The 21,431-nt window shown below is 39.2% G+C and overlaps 1 protein-coding gene across 1 annotated transcript in view; it reads right to left on the bottom strand.

The window, feature by feature from the left end:
* Window positions 1-2,410: 2,410 nt before the first annotated feature.
* LOC117378343 (retinoic acid receptor beta-like) overlaps window positions 2,411-21,431 on the bottom strand; it is a 102,232-nt gene continuing 83,211 nt past the window's right edge. Inside the window, 5 exon segments of the mRNA XM_055225195.1 lie at window positions 2,411-2,611; window positions 2,614-2,667; window positions 4,986-5,144; window positions 10,468-10,672; window positions 16,008-16,184. Of these exon segments, the coding sequence (XP_055081170.1) occupies window positions 2,514-2,611; window positions 2,614-2,667; window positions 4,986-5,144; window positions 10,468-10,672; window positions 16,008-16,184 (693 nt within the window). The 3' untranslated portion in view covers window positions 2,411-2,513.

Below are 21,431 nucleotides of genomic sequence, written 5' to 3' on the forward strand. Positions count from 1 at the left end.
TTGCAACGAGGCTGGAGCATGACGGAGTGTCTGGAAACTAAAGCCAATGTTTTTGAAATATTGTCAGATAGAGTCATACTGGCTGATTGTCTGATTGCGTGTTTATTGCTTACAAAGATAGGCCAGCGTCATTGGGAGTTCGCTCAGAGCTGCCAAATCTCCAAATTTCTTGTTTTGTATTTGATGGAAATTGTACATACTGTATATAACTGAACCTCATACTTAATATTGCTAAGTAAAAGTGTGGCAGAGATGTTAGCACTGCACAGATGGGGTACGCTAGGGCTGAACAATTTACACGTTTCACAGTTTTCTTAGAAACATTGAACAAGGAACTGTTTTCATGCCATTGAACTACGGCTGAACTAGCTTTAGGGGATTTCTAGACATTGACAGTTAGTCTTATAAAATCCGTTAACAACATAACACCGTAACACCGTACATACTAATCTCTTGGTATGTACATTTGTGCCTTTACTCAATAATGCAATCTTCGCCTAGCCTCAAATTGACCAATCACAACCTGACATTGACTTCTCAGACTTGTCCACTGACCAGGAGGATAATAAAGTGCAAAGTGGTCAGGGAGGGTTAAGAGTTGGAGGTACATTGCAATCCCAGCCGTTAGCCTGTGCGCGTAATTAGCTTCGTTAGCCTCACATCAATGTTAATTCGATCGGGGCAGGGTCAGATGGGTCCTGGTGGGTCAGAGGGCTATAGCGCCATTGTGCGTCGGCCTGATGACAGTGTGTCGAAGGCTTTTGCTGGGCTTCTCTGAGAAAACTGTTGCGCAAGCTGCCAGTGTGATAGACAGAGATATGGGGCTAAAACTGTAGCAAAAATGTTAGCAGTTTGTGTTCGAGATTAGCATGTGGTTTGGACAGATGGACAAGCTGGTTGCATGTCAGTGAGCAAAGTAAACATCAACTGCTTAGTCAGTTTATTAGGAGCCTACTGTGTGTTTTTAATAGGCCAAGTTATAGTTTGAAAAAAGAAAAATATCAAAAACTGCTTCTTTGAATTAGCTCATGTCTTTATGAATGTGATATGATGCAAATTCATTTAATAAGTTGATTTGACTAATGTTGAACCTCTGAGTTTCTTTAAGGCCTACTGTTGGCCAGTATATGCTGGTGCTACCATTAGCGATTAGCCCGGTAGTAAATGAGCTAGCCTTTTCATCTCATAAAGTCTAGCCCTAATGTTTACAAAATAACTATTTATATTGAAATCTGCATACATGAAAATTGCACATACTTCAGTTTAATTGTGTTTTATCTTATAAGCAGCAGCATTGTAGCTAGCTTTGTTTTTTGCAGTGAATATAGGCTATGCTTAACATGTAAACAACTTGTCCAAAACTTGGCAAAAATCTGTTATTATAAACATGCAAATTACACATAAATAGCTAAAACAAAAAAATAAGTTTGCCATTATCTCTTAATTACCGTAACAAACACATAAATCCATACACAACTTTACAGTTTTGCTACACTTTAGCCCCCAGAGAAGCATTGTGAATGTCCACTCATTCATGATGTTATAAAAGAGAAACAGCTTAAATATGCAAACAAATATAAAATATTAGACTTCCATAATGTCTATATGCAGTAACATTCTAGATAACTTTATGACAAACTTACAATTAGTCCTGCTTTGAACCCCCAACGTCGCGCCTGCAGGATAATATTTAAGACAATGAAAAAGCACCACAAATCCATCATAGAAACCATGTATGTAAGCAATGTCCGATGGTATGTACAATGGAACAATACGAGATGATGATTCAAAAGCACTAGATCCGGGTCCCATCATGCAGGGAACATTTACAGGGGGACACCTGAGGAGAACCGTCTCACTTCCTGTCCCGAGACGCCCCGCCAAAATAAGAGCTCCAGTCCAAATTATACACAAATCCTTTGAGGCCTCCGTGTTTACTTTTCAAGAGGGAGAGACAATATCGTAGAGGTTAGGAAAGGGATGGGAACTGCACCAAAATAACAGTTAAAACTGCTTCAATTCTGAATATTTATCTTGTTTTTATTTTATTTTTTTTCTTAAATACAAGGTTGCTAAAGATATATTTGCAGATTTCATTGCACATAGATATATATTTTAATTTCAAGATTATAAGTGCACATAATTGTTGAATCTCAAAACAAATTGCCATTTTTTTCCATCAGAGGGTTTAACTTGAACTAAGAAAATAAATTATAAAAAAAAAAAGTCCAACAAAACACCTGAAATCAAAATTTAAAACAAGACAAATATTCCAAATTAAAGTCAAATTTTAACTTGTGTATTTTTTTCTGCAGTGGGTTTTTTGGGACGGCTTGCAGTTCCTATTGAGCCGGGATTAAAGGGCGGGGTCGGATATCAGAAGGGGGCGGGGTCACAGATCAGAGGGGGTGGGGTCACATGGCGGAGGAGGCGAGGCGGGTGCGGGGTCTGGGGGAGATTGTGGGGCCTCGTCCGGAGTAGTGCGATCCTCCGTGCTTTGGGTGGGACTGCCCTTACTGCTGCTGGGACTGTTGGCCTCTGCCCCCTCCACCGAAGTGCCACTGCTGCTGGCCCCGTCCTGGCCCTCGGAGTTCTCCAGCATCTCCTGGATCAGGGGGGGCATGGAGCCGGGGATCTCCATCTTCAGAGAGATGACGCGCTCCGCACCTGCAATTTAAAAAACAGGGTAAATAGAGCTTATATGGGAGAGTAAACGGTAGCATTTTGTCTATTTTCAGCAAAAGCACATCTAATTGGGATGAAGTTGGGATTTTAAAATCAGTGAGGACCAGGTAAACTTTGTGTATTTTTGTACTTTTTGCACTTTTTGCACTTCTGAAAGCCTGTAAGTTTGGTCACGTGTGTGTTCTGGTGTAAGGAAACATGGTGAATTTCTTCCAAAACAACAGAAAAACAATAGCAGTCTCAACTCATACACCAAAACAGCCAGTAAGTGACAAATAAAACCTCCACATCAACGCGTCGGCATAGCAACCAAGTGTCACATACAAAAGCAGATACATTAAAGACCACCACAAAAGGCGTCAACTTTAAACTAAACTAAACATATCAGATCATTACAACATATTACATTTGTAGTTTTAAAGTTCTGGTAAGGGGTCTTGGCTCCATGAAGTTGTTGCTTTGCCGACAATGTTCCACAGTATGGCATTTAGTTGATATCGATCCATCCATTTTTTCCACTTTACCTATGCTAAGGGGCCCAGACTTCCCTTTCCCAGGCCAACCAAGAGACATGTCCTGAGTCAGAGACAGTCCCTCCACTGTGTCCTGGGTCTTCCCTATGGCCTCCTCCTGGAATCTTACATTTATTCAATTAAAGGTGTTTTTTATAGATAAATTCATGCATTCCTTTTGTGAGTGGGGTCAACTCTCTTCACATTTGACCTGTAACTCGGCCCGGTGGTGTCATCTAATTTAAATGTCACTGTGGAACATTTCAGGCAAAGCAATCACTTCTGTATAAGCATGTCCTGGACCGTCCACCTGAAAAACTGCATAGTATAACCTTTAGTATTTGTACAGAAACTTTGAGGATGTCAATCTAAACATATAAAAAATATATATTTACATGAGATGTTTAACTTTTCTGTTTTCTCTGGTTCATAATTTGATACATCTAGCCTTATATATTTGATGTCTTCCGATTGTATATAACATGTAGAAAGAAAAAACACACTGAATGAGATGGTGTGTCCACATGTTTGACTGGTGGTATAGGTTATATACTGCACATTTACAGAATACTCCAGTGGAATGTAAACAACCAAAAGACATCAGAGAACAGGCTGTAGCAGAGAGGGAGTTTCCCTGAAGTCTGCAGGTCACTGAAAAGTCACAGGTTACCGTCTACAGTAAACTCTGAGTACACCAAGTTCAACTGGAGTTCACTTCTGAAGCAGGAGGCCAACTGTTCGAAACTTTAGTGCTTCACAAACAGCAGTGTGTGTACCAGTGTTGGCACTAGAGCTCCTTCAGATGGTATGCACTGGAGTATTTGTTGAGTTTGAATTTTTAATCAGCATTGTACTAATTAATATAGCCATTTTGTAGTCCAAATTTAGACCTATAATTTTTGACCTGCTGTAGATGTGATGGAAGATAAAATATTTTCTTAGGTGATTGTTGGTGTGAAACGTTAACCTAAAATTGTAATGTTTCCTAATCAAAAACATAAACCACCTCAATAATGATCAAAAATTTATGTCTTTTTTTGCATTGTCTTGAACCCATTATTGCTTTTGCTGTCATTTTTTATTGTTTTGTTTATAGACAATATACTTTAAAGAAGATATATTGCGCTTGTGTCTGCTCTATAGTTATAATATATGACACCTGTGGATCATTATCTTATCATTTGCATATTTTAAATCACAATATTGATGTAAAATAACTTCATGAAAGAAAATAATCCACTGTCTTCCGTGTTAGAAAACTGTAGTGCCCAATGGGAGCTGTTGCCGTAAACTTCATCACAACAAAGAGTCGTACAATGGATAGCTGCAGATCACACTAGCAATGCTGGCGAATTGTACGCATTTTACTGATTAAGAAAATAAAATTGAACTATTAAGTAAGTACAGAGCAATGACCGTGTACAAGTGGAGGTGAAAACGGGGGTTGATCGGCAATATGGAGTCTTGAAAATAAGCAATTAAAGTTTGCTCAAACATGTACGATTCACTCCAAATGCAACTTTGGGGGAGTAAATGGTGAGGAGAACTACAACGTGGTTAAAAGCTATAAAAAGTCGATTTTGCAGAATAGGTCTGCTTTAAATTTTGCAAGTCTTGAGAACAACAATTACGATATTTTCCATTTTTCTATATATTCCCCACTCCAAACCTTAATACTCAAAACTAATATAACTGCATCACTGCTCACGGCCTCCTGCTGCCCTGCTGATACTGAGCAGCTTGCATGTGTACCTTTAGTGCCAATACCGAGCTAGCTTGTGTGTGTACCTTTAGCGCTGATGCTGCGCAGGTCGGTGATCTTCATGAGCGTCTTGGGGAACATGTGAGGTTTACTGGGTCTGCGCTTCCTCACGTAGATCTTCAGAGCCTCCAGTAACGGCTCCTGCAGCTCGTCCACCTTCGAGGGCTCCTCCAGGTCCTGGCGGTCTGAAATGCAGACACATACAAACTCATGAAGGTAAGATACAAGTGAAAGTATTGGGCTTGGATGAGCAGGGAAACGTCTTCACTCTTCCAACGATTTGTCCAGTTGACAGATTTTAACTTCGTCTTTTGCTATGGATCAGACCTGGACGACTGAGGGATTACACAGACAAGTGAAAGTATAGATCAGGATATGCTATAATTTATTGAAGCTCTGCATTTCACCCATTCTTCAATATCATGGGCATTTACCGCACACAATCTTTACAAAATGAAGTATAAGATCAGTAAGTGCTGGAGCAGTACAGTTTTACGGGGCTCAACAGTCCACCCAGCTCTCAGGTTTGGGAAGTAAAAATCCAATTACTTTCAGAACCAAACTCAAGACTGAAATCCAGTTGGTTTACATCTAAAAGAACTCGCTGTGATCTCAATCGTCACTACATAAACCCCAGCATCTGCAGCCAATCATGAATCAGTGCTAGTGCAGCCTCAGTGAGTGAATTCTGGAGGTTTTGAGCTTTCATATGAGACCTTTCCATAAACTGAGAATGAGAACAACTTGTATGTGTCCTATCTGCAGGTTAAGGCACATTGGCAACCCAGGTTCAGTTGCGATGTCTTTTTTTTATTTTATTTTTTATCTTGTTTAAAATGTCAGAGTGCATGCTATATACAGTTCTTTTAAGATATAATGTACGAAAGATAAGTCATTATTGCAACTAAACCAACTACAAGAACTAACTGAAACAATGATCAAGTTCTATGCAAAAAAAAAAAAAAAAAAAAAAAAAAAGATACACGTTTTCTATTAAAAACCTTCTGAGAGTATTTGGGAGGGAGCAGAACTACTCTTTCAGATCTTCCTCTACTCTTCCTCCATCCCTCTCAGTGCTATACTAGTTTGTTCCACCAGGGGGCAGTGTTCTCTCTGTGATCAGCCCTTTTCTTGTCTGTGAGAGTCTGACAGGCCTGGGGGATTATGCAACAGTGAGTAATACTGGGTCTGCTGAAAAAGACACCAACAGTGAGAAGAATAAAGTCCTCAAGTCTGAAAAGTGCATTTGAATTGAGACACTTTTTCTACTGCAACACAAACTCAGGGTATTGTCAAAACTCTTAAAGGTGCTATGTAACTTTTTTGATGAAGGGTCCGTTACCTTCTTGTCTCCGTGGAGATGTTATTGCTTGATCAGGAATGCTCCGCGGTATGACATAAAGTGAACAAACTAAATATGCACTTGAATAAATGTAAGATCACTGTGGAACATCTAAGGTGAAACAGTGACATGTCCATGGAGACAAGGAGGTACATGGAGGTACAGACCCTCCATTTGAAAAAGTTACATAGTGCACCTTTAATGAGAGAAGTAAAAAGTAGTGCCTGAAGTAGAGAAACTAAAACTTTTACTGAAGTAAGAGTATAAGTTAGTAATTGAAGAGGTGGTATCGTATTTCTATGATGTTTTAACCATTAACAAATTACATATTTAGATCACCATTTTACCATTTAAAAATATATATACACAGAAAACAACATATTAACATGTTTTATAAGTTTCACTATTGTTTTTGCCACTCATGAGTCTTCTCCCTTTGCTCTCAGGGTTAAGTTACTCCCCCTTCAGAGCACTATCACAACACAATCAATGTGTTTAAGTTAATGTTTACTGTGAGATAGAGATAGAATAGAACATTTTTAAATCCTAATATTGTCTTACTTATAGGGCTGTCACAATACTAACATTTCAAACTTGATTTCGATACTAAATAAACCGATTCCGATACCATGATGATAATTAAAAAAAATTAAAAAAACACTTTCTTTAAACAATAGACTGTAATTTTCCACATTATTTCAGTACTGTAGAGTAGGTTCCATAGTGGTACATGTGTATACTAGTCTATGTGTCTTTTACTTGTTCTGATACAGCTCAAAATCATTCATTTCTTATAGTACTAATAAGCAAAAACAAAAAGTAACCTCTACTGTACATAGTGATCTTTTTCTAACACATAGTAATAGAAAGATCACCTCTGTACATAGTGATCTTTCTCTTCTACTGTACAGGTGAGTGTGAAGACCTGCTGTTGACCTGTGCTAGACTCCACTGGGCACAGAGCTGCTTTGGCTCCAGACCGGACTACAGCCACTCAATATTTAACACAGAGATCGATGTGAGGGCTGAGTAATCCACTTCTTGTACCACGACTCACAGGTATTCATACCAGCACCGAGAGAGGGCTAAAGGAACGAGAAACAATATATCTGCTATCCTTAAAGAACTAGTTCATTTTAAATTGTTTGCAGTGTTACAAAGTTATTCCTCACTTTCCTAATACATTCTGAACATCCTAATTATTCACCACAATGAGTTTATAAGCACTTTTTAAAGCTGAGTTATAATTAGATGCAGACAGCACACAAAGGTCTCATTTTGAACCCAAGAGTGGTTTTACTATATATATATGTACTAGAGCAAAACAAATTTAAATGTATTACATGAAACAACAGTCAGATAGAGGTTCTGCATAAAAAAGGGGGTCCTCTCCAACACTCACACATACACACCCATTGTAGAGCGTTTTCAACCAGGACAGGCAGAGAAAGTTTAAACTGTTTGCCACAGTCTGAACTAATTTGTCACTTTAATGAAATCTGAGCAAACATGCTAATTCTTTGCTAGGATTAACTCGGATGTGGGCCAAGAGCTTGAGCATTACAGGTCATTCTGACGCTTTATAATAAGATCCTTTTACAATGTACTGGACTGGGGGCAAAACTAATTTTACTCTAATACGTGTAAAAATGTGCACAGCCCCTTTCATTTTTTGGGAATCACAACCTCCACAAATCTACAAATGTTCCAGATGGACTTTCACACCATAGAACCCGATGATGATGCTGTGTGGTTAGCCCAGCTAGCATTCTGTCCCCGTTTGCTCCATGTAATTTTCAAGCTGTCACTCTTGGCCTGGTGAATGTGCGTTAGCAGTGGCAGCCTGTGCACAGACAGCCCATAGTCCCGCCCCTAACCATAACAGTGGATGCCTCTCCTCCTCTGCTGCTGTCAGCCCGATTGGCTTCACCCGCTCGCCCTGTGTTTGGCCTGGAGGCGACACTTTCTGCTACCTTTTCCTTTTCACTGCATTTAAAGAGCTAAAGCTGAGGCCATAAGCATACAAGAACAAATTAGGCACATTTCAATTGGTATTTCATGTGCTATAGCTTATTGCAAGGTACAAAAGTAAGAAAATTAAAAGTATTGTACTTGAAGAGAGGTATTTCACTTCAATGGGGTCTTTACTTCTAACAAATAACATATTTACTTTTCATTGTTTTGATGCTATATTTGCCAAACACATGTTTTATAAGTTTCCCCTCCCTTTGCTCTCCGCATTAAGTCACTCCCCCTTCAGAGCACTATCACAACACAATCCATGTGCATCCTGCTAATAAAACTACTGCACATCACATTTGTGAAGTTTTTGTATATTGGAGAATCGTCATGTGTGAACTTGGATAACATAGACTTGTGAGCATTGCTCAGAATCTTATAGCTAACTTAACTCAACTGTAAGGAGGGCTCAAAAAGGGCCCGGGAGAGATAGAGATAGAGAGAAAATACTCAAACATGCATGGATGACACTTAAAATCTCTTCAGGCATGTTTTTTATGAGGGCACAACATTATAATATGATAGAGAGCTGAAAAAAAATCAATTTGGCATAATATCCCCTATTTAAGTATTATTTCTCTTATTTTTCTACTTTCTACTGCACTACATTTTTTATTTTTTATTTTTATTTTTTTACTGGACTGAAAGCACATTCATGGCAACATCCTGACTATAGGTTTTGGGTTCAAGTCCCGCCTTGATCCCTGTAGTAGATTTACTTGAGTACAACAGTGAGTACTTCATCCACCAAACATGGATGAAACAAATGTTTCCGTAAACTGCAAACAATGGCTGTGATCATGTGGTTAGTGGACTTGCATGAGAGCCCAAAGAAACATTAGCTGAGGGCTGATGTCAAAGGTCAAAGGTCATGGCTAATGCTAATTCCGGTAGTATGCTTAATGAACTAGTGCACATTTAGCTCCTTGATAGACTAAAGGACGTTTATGGCTCATCAGTATTCATCACTTTAAGGAGAAGTCAAAGTCATTACTGTTCAGAAGTGAAGTCAAGCTCAAAACACAAAATATGAGGTAAAGAAATCAACAAATAAATGAAAATTGGTTAAAATTGGTATCAAAAGTGGGGCAATGCAATAAGGCTTAGACTATCTTTGTATAAAAGATAAAACTTGTGATAACGATGTAGGTATCAGTGACATGAAACAAAATATTTAACAACTGGTGCAGTTCCACACCACATGGATACTCTGCATTCATGAGTCCATAAGTTAACAAAAGTCCACAAATCCCTTCTTAATCATTATTAGTGCTTTTAGCATTTAGCCTTCACTAATATCTGAGGGTAAATCCAGTTGATGTGCGAATACAAAAAGCATGTGGTCATATATAAATTTCATATTGACTCCCCAGGAAATCCCAGTGTTACCATGTGGAATGTCTTATCACACTCTCAAGAGAGCTACATGTTAACGGGTCTAACCTGATTAAATAAAAGTTAATAAATAAAAAAAATAAAATATAGCTCTCAACCATAGACTGTATAAAGAAATGGACAAAGTGAGTGTGACGTCATTTATAACATTGGGCTCCAGTCAAATGAAGCTCATCGAGGCTAGAGGTTACACGGGCCAATTTGGAGTCGAGTTCCATATTTGGAATTCTGACGGCGAGTATCATAGCAACCAAAGAGGTTGAAGGTAACGCCCCCTTCCTGCACACACTGCTTATTTAGCAGGGAGCGGATGCTTAGCAACGCTGTCAGTTAAACCTTTTGCTAAAGCTAGTGGAAGCGAACTCAGGGAAAAGGACAGATTTATCTGTAATGAATGTTCATAAGACAAACAATCTAAATAAAATGAACATTTTAAGACCAAAATGATAAGCCTGACAGCAGCAATTACATAGAGAGGGGTGACAGTTTCTCAATACAAAGTGAATTGGAGCTGGTGCTAGAAGTGCAGCCCATGATCACTTCCTATTTGGAACCCATCAGCTCGCAGATTAGCTATGTCCATTTGTATACACAGTCTGTGGTCCCAACCTTGATCAGCCGATACTTAAAACAAACTTATCAGTATTGGTCAGATTTAGACACGACCCTCCCTTTCTCCCTCTAGTCACACCACAGACCCCTGAGGACAAAACCTCCCTCCCCCCAGTCCCACATTCCCCTCCAGGACAGACCTCCGGAGATGAGGCAGATGGCACTGAGCAGGCCTGTCTCCGTGTCGTCCATCTCGATGGGCAGCAGCTGGTTGGCGAAGGTGAAGACCAGGTCTGTGAGCGGTCCGAAGCCAGCATTGTGCATCTGTGTGCGGTTCAGGGTCAGCCCATCTGAGAAGGTCATGGTGTCCTGGTCCGGGGTGTAGCGCGTGCAGATGCGCAGGATCTGGGAATAACATAAGAGTTAAACAAAAGTGTAAAACATGAAAACATGCAAAGTAGGATACGACTGAGGAGGAACCTGGCACAGGATCTGTAGGCACAGCACTGTGATCACTGATCCTGACAGTAGTCACCGTGGCATTGAGGTCAAATTCAAAGAACAGTTTTCCCAACAGGGACACTGTATATCTTTACTTTTATTTACATCTCCATGTACAAACTGTGTTTGTGGATTTTGGGGGATTTCCAGTGATGTTTGGACGATTTCAGTGATCAAATAAAAATGAATTACGTTTGTATTGTACAAGCTTGACAAGGCTAGAATAGTGCTATAATGTTGTCATTAGTTACTCCTCACAGTGACAGTGGTAACCTGCTACTGTAGCCACTGCTGCCTTGGGGTTGTGAATGTGAAGCTGCCAATCTCCACCACTAGCCCCACCAAACACCACCATTCACTCACACGCTCACATCACATGCAGAGACATAACGGCATGAACAGAGTGGGGACCTTTAGGTTGGTGGACAAACATTCTGGGTCAGCTTTTTAAGAGCCAAAACTCCCCAACTTATGGTCCAACTGAGGAAATGTGTTGCATTCAAAATTATATACTCATATTGTTTTCCAGGGTGACCTACGACACGAGACCTACTTAAAATGTAGAAACATATGTAGAAAAATCTGTGTCTCAACATTTTAGGCATGTTGACACCTTAAAGAAGACCTACTGTGTTTGTGTCCTCTGTATAGCTGAATGACACCCATGGATCATTATGTTATAATTTGAACATTTTAAATTGCAATATTCATCTAAAATGACTTAATAAAAGAACCAAGTCCGCTGACTTCAGTGTTAGAAAACTGCGGTGCCCAATGGGAGCTGATGTTGCCATAAATGTCATCACAACAAAGAGCTGTGAAGTTGCACCTCCGATGGATAGCTGCAGATCACGTTAGGGAGCACCAGATTTTATTTTTCATTTGTACCATAATGACGACGCAACGCTTTTGAATTCTACACGTATCACCGACTAAGAGAACAAAAACGTGAAAATGGAAAAATGGCGTCGTGAAAATTAAAGATTGCTCAGACATGCACAAATCACTCCAAAAACATCTTTGGGTGAGTGAATGTTGAAGGGAAACAACTATAACATGGTTAAAAGCTGTAAAAAGTCGATTTTACATAATAGTTCTGTTTTAAAGACCGTGCATACTTATCAAGGTGTATAATGCTATTGCTACCATTACCTCACTTTGTTTCATGACACATCCACCCTTCAAAAGTACATTTTGAATACGTGCTCCAAACAATGACCTGAGAGAATCACCTTTAGCGCTGGCGGTAAGCTAACGGCTAATGAACGCAAGGCTTTGAAGTGAAGCAGGGGGAGCGGCTCTGACAGTGAGTGGCAGCCTATCTGCTACATGAAACAGAATAAAACATGGGCAGGGTGCAACGGCTGGACACCCCTAAACATCCCCCCCTCCCACACACACACACACAGAGACGCACACAGATATACACAGATACACACACAACCAGCACCATCACAAGACACACATAGCACACATACCGCTAACGTTGCTGGTGTTTGATGCTGTGATCATTTTAACACAAAATTGATTCTCAGTTTTCAAGATTTGTTTATTGTTAGTTTTTGTCTAGTTTTAGTCGAGGAATATATCATCATATGCTCATTTAGTTGATGAAATGTAGGCCATTATAGCTTTAGTAAATCAGAAAATATACTTTAAAGTTAATACAACATATTTTCAAGTTTTTGTAAGTCTGACTTGGTTTGGTGGTATAGTGCATGTGGTAAATATTTATCATGGTTTTACATCAGTGGCAGTTTGTGGGGGAAAAAGATGAGAAGGAAAGTACAAATAGACTATACAGAAAGTAGCAGTGGGTTGTAAAATAGAACACCTCTACCTGTGTCATCAACGCCAAGAGATCCATCTAAAACGCAAGGGACTGTTTACACCCAAGGAAGTTATTTTGTGACAGTTTAAACATTTATTTAACAAAATAAAAGTGTTGTCATTTATTTTGTATCAGTATTAGTATTTTATTTATAACTATTGTGCGATTCAGACAAGTTTTGGCCCTTGTTAACATAATGGTTGCTAGGTAACAGTTAAGGAATTACCTCTGCGTATGTCAACCAGGAAGTAAAATTATAAACTCCACCAAAATATAAAGATGATAAGTTTTTGTGAAAGTAGTAGTCTGACCTGTCATATGCACTTTAACTGTGAGAAATACTGAAATGTTTGTAATTGAAGTCATGGTTTTAGTCACGATTGCTTTTAATTTAGTTATTTAATTTGGCAAAAATGCAAACAAAAAACAATGACAAAAATATTTTAGTCTACAAAATTAACTCCCTCATCCTGCCTCGTGCACCAAGAAGCAACCGAACTACCACCCCCTCCGCACTACAAGACTCCCTGAATCCAGCCAGACTCCAGGTTAAATCAGCATGTGTTTTGTTCTGCTTTGAACAAACCTCACATTAATATGCACTAACATCATGCAGTGCTTTTAAAGTCCACAGACTTTCCCCAGAGCCCATAAAATAGCGTAATCAGCAAATTGATAGTAGGTAATTATCGGTATCAGGCGATATTCACATGGTTGATTGACGTCAGTATTGGCCAAAAGGACAGATACCAGTTGGCCGATATTGCACTACGGTATTAAAAGGGTTAACAAAGCATCTTGTATACAACTTGGGTCAAGATTCATTTGGTAATTGATCATCGAGAATTTTTTAGGTCACGGTATAAACATAAGAATAATTGTGATTTTAGAAGCAAATCAGGCATTTAAATTCAATCTAAAAGGGGAAACAGTGGCTCAGTGGTAGAGAGTTTGTCCAGTGATCCAAAGGTTGGAGGTTCAAATCATGTTCTCAACATAAACACCACTAGCCATTCCAGCTGCCACAAATACAGATACATTTCCAGGCCAAAAAAACATTTGCAAGTATTCTCAACCACAATTTGAGCCCGATGAATCCTGGCATTGTCATCTTGGAATATGCCTGTGCCATCAGGCATAGAACCTGGTCATTCAGTATATTCAGGTGTCAGCTGACCTCATTCTCTGAGCACAGACTGTTGCTGAACCTAGACCTGAACAACTGTAGCAACCCCAACATATTTGCTGAGTTAAATCCAGGTGGCAACTTTTTTTTTGGCCAGGCAGTGTATGTAACCTTTAAAAAAATACACCAAATTACTTAGTGTTTTTTTTTTTTTTTTTTTTATCTGGATCTTTACATTAACTTTACCTATATCATTGAAGAAGTTTGATTTTATAAAGCTGCTCACATCCTAAGTGAATGGTGATCTGTTGTGAATTAAAAATCATGAAGGATTTACATATTATTTGGTCATGGTTTCAAAAATTGTGAACATTAGCTTGGATACTGTGACATCCCTGCTAATAAATAAAGATAAGAACAATGTTTTTCAACGTACTTCAAACTCCCAGGTTATATTTTCCACAAAGATTTCTGCGTAGAACAGTTAATCTTTTAAGAACAACACAGAGAGCCTTGAAAGCATCGAGCATGTACCTCGCTAAGGCTACTTTCACTATAGTTAATCAAGTACTTTATATAATCCCCCATTTATCTTTAAGACTTTTTTAGGAGTTCTCCAACTTTTAAAGACTTAGGTTATGGGGTAAACACAATTTTCCGCCTGATGACTAATGTACAAAAAGTAGGCCACTGTACTTTTCCAAGGCAGAAGGAAACTCACGATCCCCAAAGCCGAGAATTTAGCCTAACAGAAAAAGAAGTGCAAAATTAATGGTGCCACTTCAGCGGATAAGGATGGATATTACAACTTAATAATTTACTTTATCCTAAATTTAAGCTGCAATAATAAGGGCATCTGGGGTGTTCATTTGCAAACCGCACAACTCTACTTTTAGATTTTATAGCATGGCGTTCCCAAAAGAAAACACAAGAAGCAAAACTCTACTTATTAACATGCCATGAGAAAAGAAATGTTTCCAACTTTACAGCACGGACAAATGGGGACTTTCTACTCTCTGTCTCTGCCTGTCAGATCCTCTCATAGCGCAGTTTAAGATCAGACTGAAAACCCAACTCTCCTCCCTGGCTTTTGGTTCTAGCTCGACAGGATATCTTGGTGTTTTAATGTTTTATGTTCTTTGCCTTTCTGTCGTATTTTATGTACAGTTAAAACCAGAAGATTAAATATGCTTTTTTCTCACAATCTGACTAAACACCATCTGGAAATTGGATGAACCAGTCCACAATTCTTTTCCTGATATTTCGATTTTCCCATGACGTTACACAAAGAAGCTGTGTGTTTCAGGTGTGCTTCAAATACATCCACAGGTTTTCCCAAATTGTTTAAATGCAAAGTAATCCTTCTGTATTTAAACACTGCTGCATTTGAACAAAGCAATGAAAAATTGTCTAAAAAAATCCTTCTCTCATTATTCTGACATTTAGCAAATAGAAATAATTTAGTTAATCTTAATTGACCTAAAACAGGAAAAGTTTTGTCTGATTTCATGTCAGACAGTGAGAAAAAAAGCATATGTGTCTTTTTATATGTCGATGTAAACTTCTGGTTTTAACTGTATATCTGTTTTTGTTGGCTTTTGTGTGAAAAATTTTGAGCAAAATTTAATTGAATGTTAAACAAGTAGTTAAAGGTGCACTGCGCAACTTTTCTGGAGGAGGGTTGGCCACCTGCTTGTCTCAATGGAGATATAATCGCTTTGCCTAAAATGACCCACGGTATGGCATTTAACTTATAAAACATTATAACTAATTTTACTGTGCTCTGTGAACAAAACAAAGATTTTTCTCCAAATCTCCTTTACCAACAGTTGTTTGCACTTGACCCATTCATTGTCTCTATGGATTCCACAGTATCACACATGGAGGCCCATACCCAGATCTTGAGCTAGGCTTGGTCAGTAGCTGGAGGATTTGACCAGTTGTGCATGTTTTGGGCTGCTGGGGGAAACCGGAGCGCCTGCAAGAAACCCACCCAGACACGGGGAGAATATGCAAACTCCACACAGACCTTAATTGATGTAAAATCAATTGGAACCTTCTTGTTGTGAGCCACCGTGCCACAACAAAAACCCATTTTCATTGCAAAAACAGTGTCCAGATGCCACTGAAACCTTCTCTATATTCACTAAGTCTTGTGGCAGTAAAATCTATTTCATTTATCGTGTTTTGTCTATCAGAGAGCAGCCTCTAGCACTGATTACTTTTTCCATTTATAGAATAATGACCCAAATGAAAACAGTGATAATAATCTGCCTTGTTACCAGGATGTCGAGGCATGCGGCTTTGAGCAGGGTGATCTGGTCAGCGATGGTCAGTCCGGTGAACCCAGGCACTCGTTTGGCGAACTCCACAATCTTGATAATGCACTTAGTGGCCAACTCACTGAACTTATCCCACAGGCCTAGGTCCAGCCTCACACGGTGGTCTGCACTCGAGTTCTGTGGACACATACACACAGACAGGGTTAGGTTTATGAAAGAAGAACAAGACTTTAATCATTACTTTGTCTGGTGGGAGGGTACATGTGGGAAATATTATAGTGTATATGAATTAACAGCAGTTTGATTACAATAAAATACAGAAAGTAATCCTCCATGGGCCAGATCTATGAATATAAAAAGTCTGTCTGCAAAGATACTCATGATTAACTTGTCTTGTGCTCATTTCAGTGCAAAATTAAATCAGAATAGATACTTCTTACAGAGATTTTTTTTCTCTCTCTCTGTCGTGCACGTGTATCAACTGATTGTCCTTTACGCATCTTTGGATTTGGCTCTGGATCAGGTTCGGGGATGTGCACGAGGCCTGTGTATGTATTGGCATATGTTTATTATGAACACAGTGTAAAGCTGATGATTAAAACAATGGGAAATTGTAGCTGGTTTTAATTGTATTTCATGACTGAAGAAAAACCTAGAGAAACATACAGTGTTCCCTCACTATATCACGGTTCACCTTGCGGTCTTGTTGTTTCGTGGATTTTTTTGTGCAATTTTACATGCTTTTTTTTTTTTTTTTTACAGTGTATGAACGTGCATTGAGTTCTGCGTCCTGATTGGCTGTTGGACTGTAGACCATTGTCCATCAGTCTCCTCCGTGCCGTGTCTCCTGTACAGTACAGAATGTGTTCAGACAAATTTACATAAATGTTGGATCGCAGTGTGACTCTGAAGTGCTGTATGTTTGCAATTTGTTTTCTCCCCGACAAAACCCACAATGTCGATGAAACATTCTGCACCGACAAAGGCGCCTACGAAGGTTTGAACTTTGAGAGAGTTTAAACGAGAGAGAAATGTGAGAAAATGTTAACGCCTGTGTGAGAAAAGTGTATAAAGTGTGTGGTGAGGGGTTTTACAGACAAAAACATATAGAATAATGTAAAAATAAAGCTGACGACTTCGTGGATTTCACCTATTGTGGGTTAATTTTAGAACGTGATCCCCACGATAAACGAGGGCCCACTGTATAGACACAGCAGTGAGCGTATGCCAAAGTCCTCATATTCTGTAGACCTATGCGTGCACACACAGAGCAGAAACCTAACTCAGAAAATGTAAAATCATTAACTATGATTATGTTAACATCACCTCTCCATTTTAAGCGGACTTGTCTAATCCTGTGTATTGTGCATCAGTATTTTACATCTTTTACCACACACAACGTAGAATTCCATGAATAAAAACATCATTTACGTTCTCAAGTTCACCATGTCAGTGGAACATGCAAGCCCGTGTCCACATATTGTCAGGCTGCTCCTAATAATGCCCTCCCTCGTCTCCTCCGTGTCAAAGCTCCATACAGTAAACAGGCTGTATATGGTCGTCACGGTGATGCCGGGTTGCTTGTTGTTTTGGCCCGGCCCGAGATAATGAGGCGGCCATGACGGTAGGAGCGCTCCCAGACACAGAGGCGCGCTGACAGCTAACGCACACGGCTCAACACAATAATAATAATAATATAGATACAACCTATGGGAGCCTATACAAACTTAACTATGGCCTTATTTTCCCCAAATTCTCGCATTCAAACAAATAAATCATAAATAATAAAGAAAAATGGAGGAAACGTGGGGGAAAGGGAGTGACATAACGCTAGATTGTGATACTCTTGATACTTTGATACCCAAATAATCATTTTAAAAGCAATATTTTTAGACAATATTGTGATTTTCAACACAAAATAATAGGATTTGTTTATTATACCGTGTGTATCATTAGACTAGTTCTAATAAAACTCAAGATGTTCAGGAAAGGCCAAATTTTATCCAATTTTGTGTTTTCTTTTCCGTATCGATACTACTTTAAATGAGAATCTAGTTTTGATACTAGTTTTATTATCGATTAATATTAGATTTTTTATACTTTTGACAACCCTAGTGCAGAGTGCAAGGCATTGTGGGTACTGGTGAACAGGGAGTGGATATCATTCTACAATAAAAGTGCAGTTTGAATGGTCACAGTTACTAAAGCCAGCAATTATCAAGTAATTTAATTAACTAAATCTCTCATCATAATATTATTTTTAAAACTTGCAAAAGCTTAAACTTCTACTAACATGCAGATTCTTGTATTAGCGTTACAGTAAAACGTACACTATGTAACTTTCTGACAGACGGTCTGCCACCCGGGTGTCTCCATGGAGATATTATTGCATTCCCTTGATCGCTCTGGCACAAGTAATCCATCTTCACACAAGCAGGTGATGCCATTAGTCCTGTAACGGGTCAGATCTATGGAAAGCTAAGCCCACTCACGGTAAAAGTGCGATTTATTTTGGTATTTTTGAGCAATAAAAACACCTGTAACCTAATAAATAGTTTTAATTCATACTGTGGAACTTGCCAGGAAATTGGAGACGCTATGGCAGACCCTCCAATGTTTAACTTGGAACTTGAGTTCTATGATTTGAACCTCTTCTGTCGCTATTTGAGCTCTCAAAGTTGAAATATTTGTAGCAGTGATTGATTAAAGCATGAGGACATTCTTCAAAACCATCATGTGTCAAAAACTTCACTTCTGTTCACAAAGCTCCTGTATGTTCAGCCTGAAGCACATAACCTTTGTCAATTCTAGCACGTTTTGTGAAATCAGAATAAAAACGTAAAGGTCCCGTTCCTTTGTAAGATCTCGCCATGTTATTTTTCCGTATTAGTATTAGCATCGACACATAAAGACGTACCTCTGTAAACACCATGTCCGCCGGTGAAGTTTTCCGCGCATTTGTAAAGTGTTTAACCCGTTCTCAGTGACATCCCCCCGCAGCTCCCTGTCCACTGCCTGATCTGTGGATTTATTGATTTTAGCGCCACTCAGCAAAAACCTCATAGACATTACATTACTCTGGAAATGGCCGCCTACTGTTACACAATTGTATACGGTCCATTATGACTAAATGCGACCCGACTGTACGCTTGTTTATATCGTTTTGTATCTTTATGTACAACAACAAACATGGCGGAATAACCGTTTTTTGGACAATTTCAAGCATAATCGAGCAAACTGCCACTTAACTGATGTAAAACTATGATAAATATTTACCACAGGTACAGCCCCACTGAACTAAGTCATAATTTTTAGAACATCCAAACCTGTCGTATGCACTTTAACAGCAGATTCACTCATTTCACACACTCGTCTTTATTTTGAATCTAGGTCTGGGCCTGTCTGTATCAAAGACAATATCAAAAGCAAAACCAGGTGTACACTAGAATCCAATATGTCCCCAATAAAACGCCACCCTCTCTTCTATCCATCTAAATCTAGCCTGGAGTTATTTTTATGTTCTCCAACTGCCCATTTAGGAGGCCCATCCATCGCCCCTGGCCGCTAACCGTTAGCCATTAGCATCTCTGCGGCTATCGTGCACTGTCAGACCCAAACAATAGCACAGAGGATCCCATCTGGCATTAAATAATATGAAGTTAAGCGAGACGTGCGTATTTATCATCCACAATGAGAAGATGTCACCTGTGATTCTTTAGATACACATTCCAATGATCTACTGGGAGGAGCAGACGTGATAAAATGTTAGCGCAAAACGGCTAGCAGTGGTGGCTAATATTAAAGCAACTCATCTTGTTCCTGCCTCTGGCTGCACAGGAGAGCTAGCATAAGGGAATAATTCTTGTTTTTTCCGTCTTTCTTGTAAGTCCCCGTCTCGCAATTTCAGTCAATTACACAAGCCCCGTAATTCAATAAAGAGGAACAAGGAAGTTGCTGGGGAATTCTAATTTGATTGTGGAACATTTATCCGGATAAATGGAACGAGTTGTGGCATTGGAGAATAACATGGCGAGGTAGACAAACAAGGAACAAGACTTAAGCATAAGCACACAGGAACCTGTAGACTGAAGCTATTCAGGGGCTTCAGAGAGAAGAGACATTTGTACTGTTACCATATACTTAACACATCAAAACAAGTACTTCACTTTTGGAATGGTTAAAAGACTTCAAACAGAAAACAGACAGCAGGTAGGCTATCTGTGAGGCTTTAATGTGGTGTAATATGAGATTATTAAACATATTCATCTGCAACTGCATGACACAGACACGTGGTGCTATCCTAATCAATACAGATCCACATTTTTCCCACACTGTTGTTACGACGGTCTGAGAATTGTAGCTACACGCAATAGTCAGCTAAAAGTCTTACAGGCCCTTATAATGTATAGGCTAATATGGAATCTATAACATCAGGGATAATTTCATTTAAAAGTGTGTAAAAAATAGGCCTATAACTTATTAGAATTAGATAACACTGAGCAACAAAAGACCTCACCTTCTTTGACTAGAAATAGCAAAACATGGAAGGACAAGTCAGATGGGTTTTATATATGGTTAAAATTTATAAAAGCAAGACATACTACAAATATTGCCTTGCAAATAACAAGCCAATTTTTGAACCTTCCACTGACCAGATGAAGGTGCATTGACATTAAAAGCGCGTAATGATCAGGGTACCACTTCATGACATCAGCAGGTGGATCAGAGCATTTTTAATTCTAGACAAAAAGACAGACTTGATTCAGGGTCCAGCTACAAATTCACGAATGAAACTAAAGCAAATTCAGGTATCTTTTTTGTGAGATTGCTGAGATTGCTAAAAGAGCCCCAAAATAGTCAGAAATATGTTCCCTTTAAGTCTAAACAAACTAGCTAATCCCGTTGATATTACTGACTTAGGCCTCGGACAGTGTGATACTCAGTCCTCCTCTTAGTGCCAGCCTTGTTTTTTATCCCATCACTGTCAGCATCCCTCCTCATTGTGGACCCATAAGCCCCTCCATATACACTCCATCTGAACCCGCAAATCACCACTGACTCCGATTGGAATATTTCACACTATAATTGGAGCTTTAACCTAATCTCCGGGTGCGGGATCTCCTCTTGTGTTTCTGACGATTCCGGAATAATAAGGAATTTCTCACAGACTGGATGAGCATAATTACCAGTGATCCAGATTAAGCCACTCTGACAAACAGCAACAAAAAAATCCTATCATAGCGGGTGCAATATTCAAGTTATTATTGTGATTATGACGGGATATTTTCAGAGGCTAGGATTTGGTCTCAGTAAAGGCTGTTTATTTGGTGGAATGAGGGAAGCGTCTGGGGAGTGGGAGGAGTGGAGAGGGTTTAGAGTGATTAGGTGCTTTTGTGCGGGGATTGAAAAGAGCATGTACAGTGT

The sequence above is a fragment of the Periophthalmus magnuspinnatus genome, chromosome 11 (assembly GCF_009829125.3).
Source record: "Periophthalmus magnuspinnatus isolate fPerMag1 chromosome 11, fPerMag1.2.pri, whole genome shotgun sequence".
In the NCBI taxonomy this organism is placed as follows: Eukaryota; Metazoa; Chordata; class Actinopteri; order Gobiiformes; family Gobiidae; genus Periophthalmus; species Periophthalmus magnuspinnatus.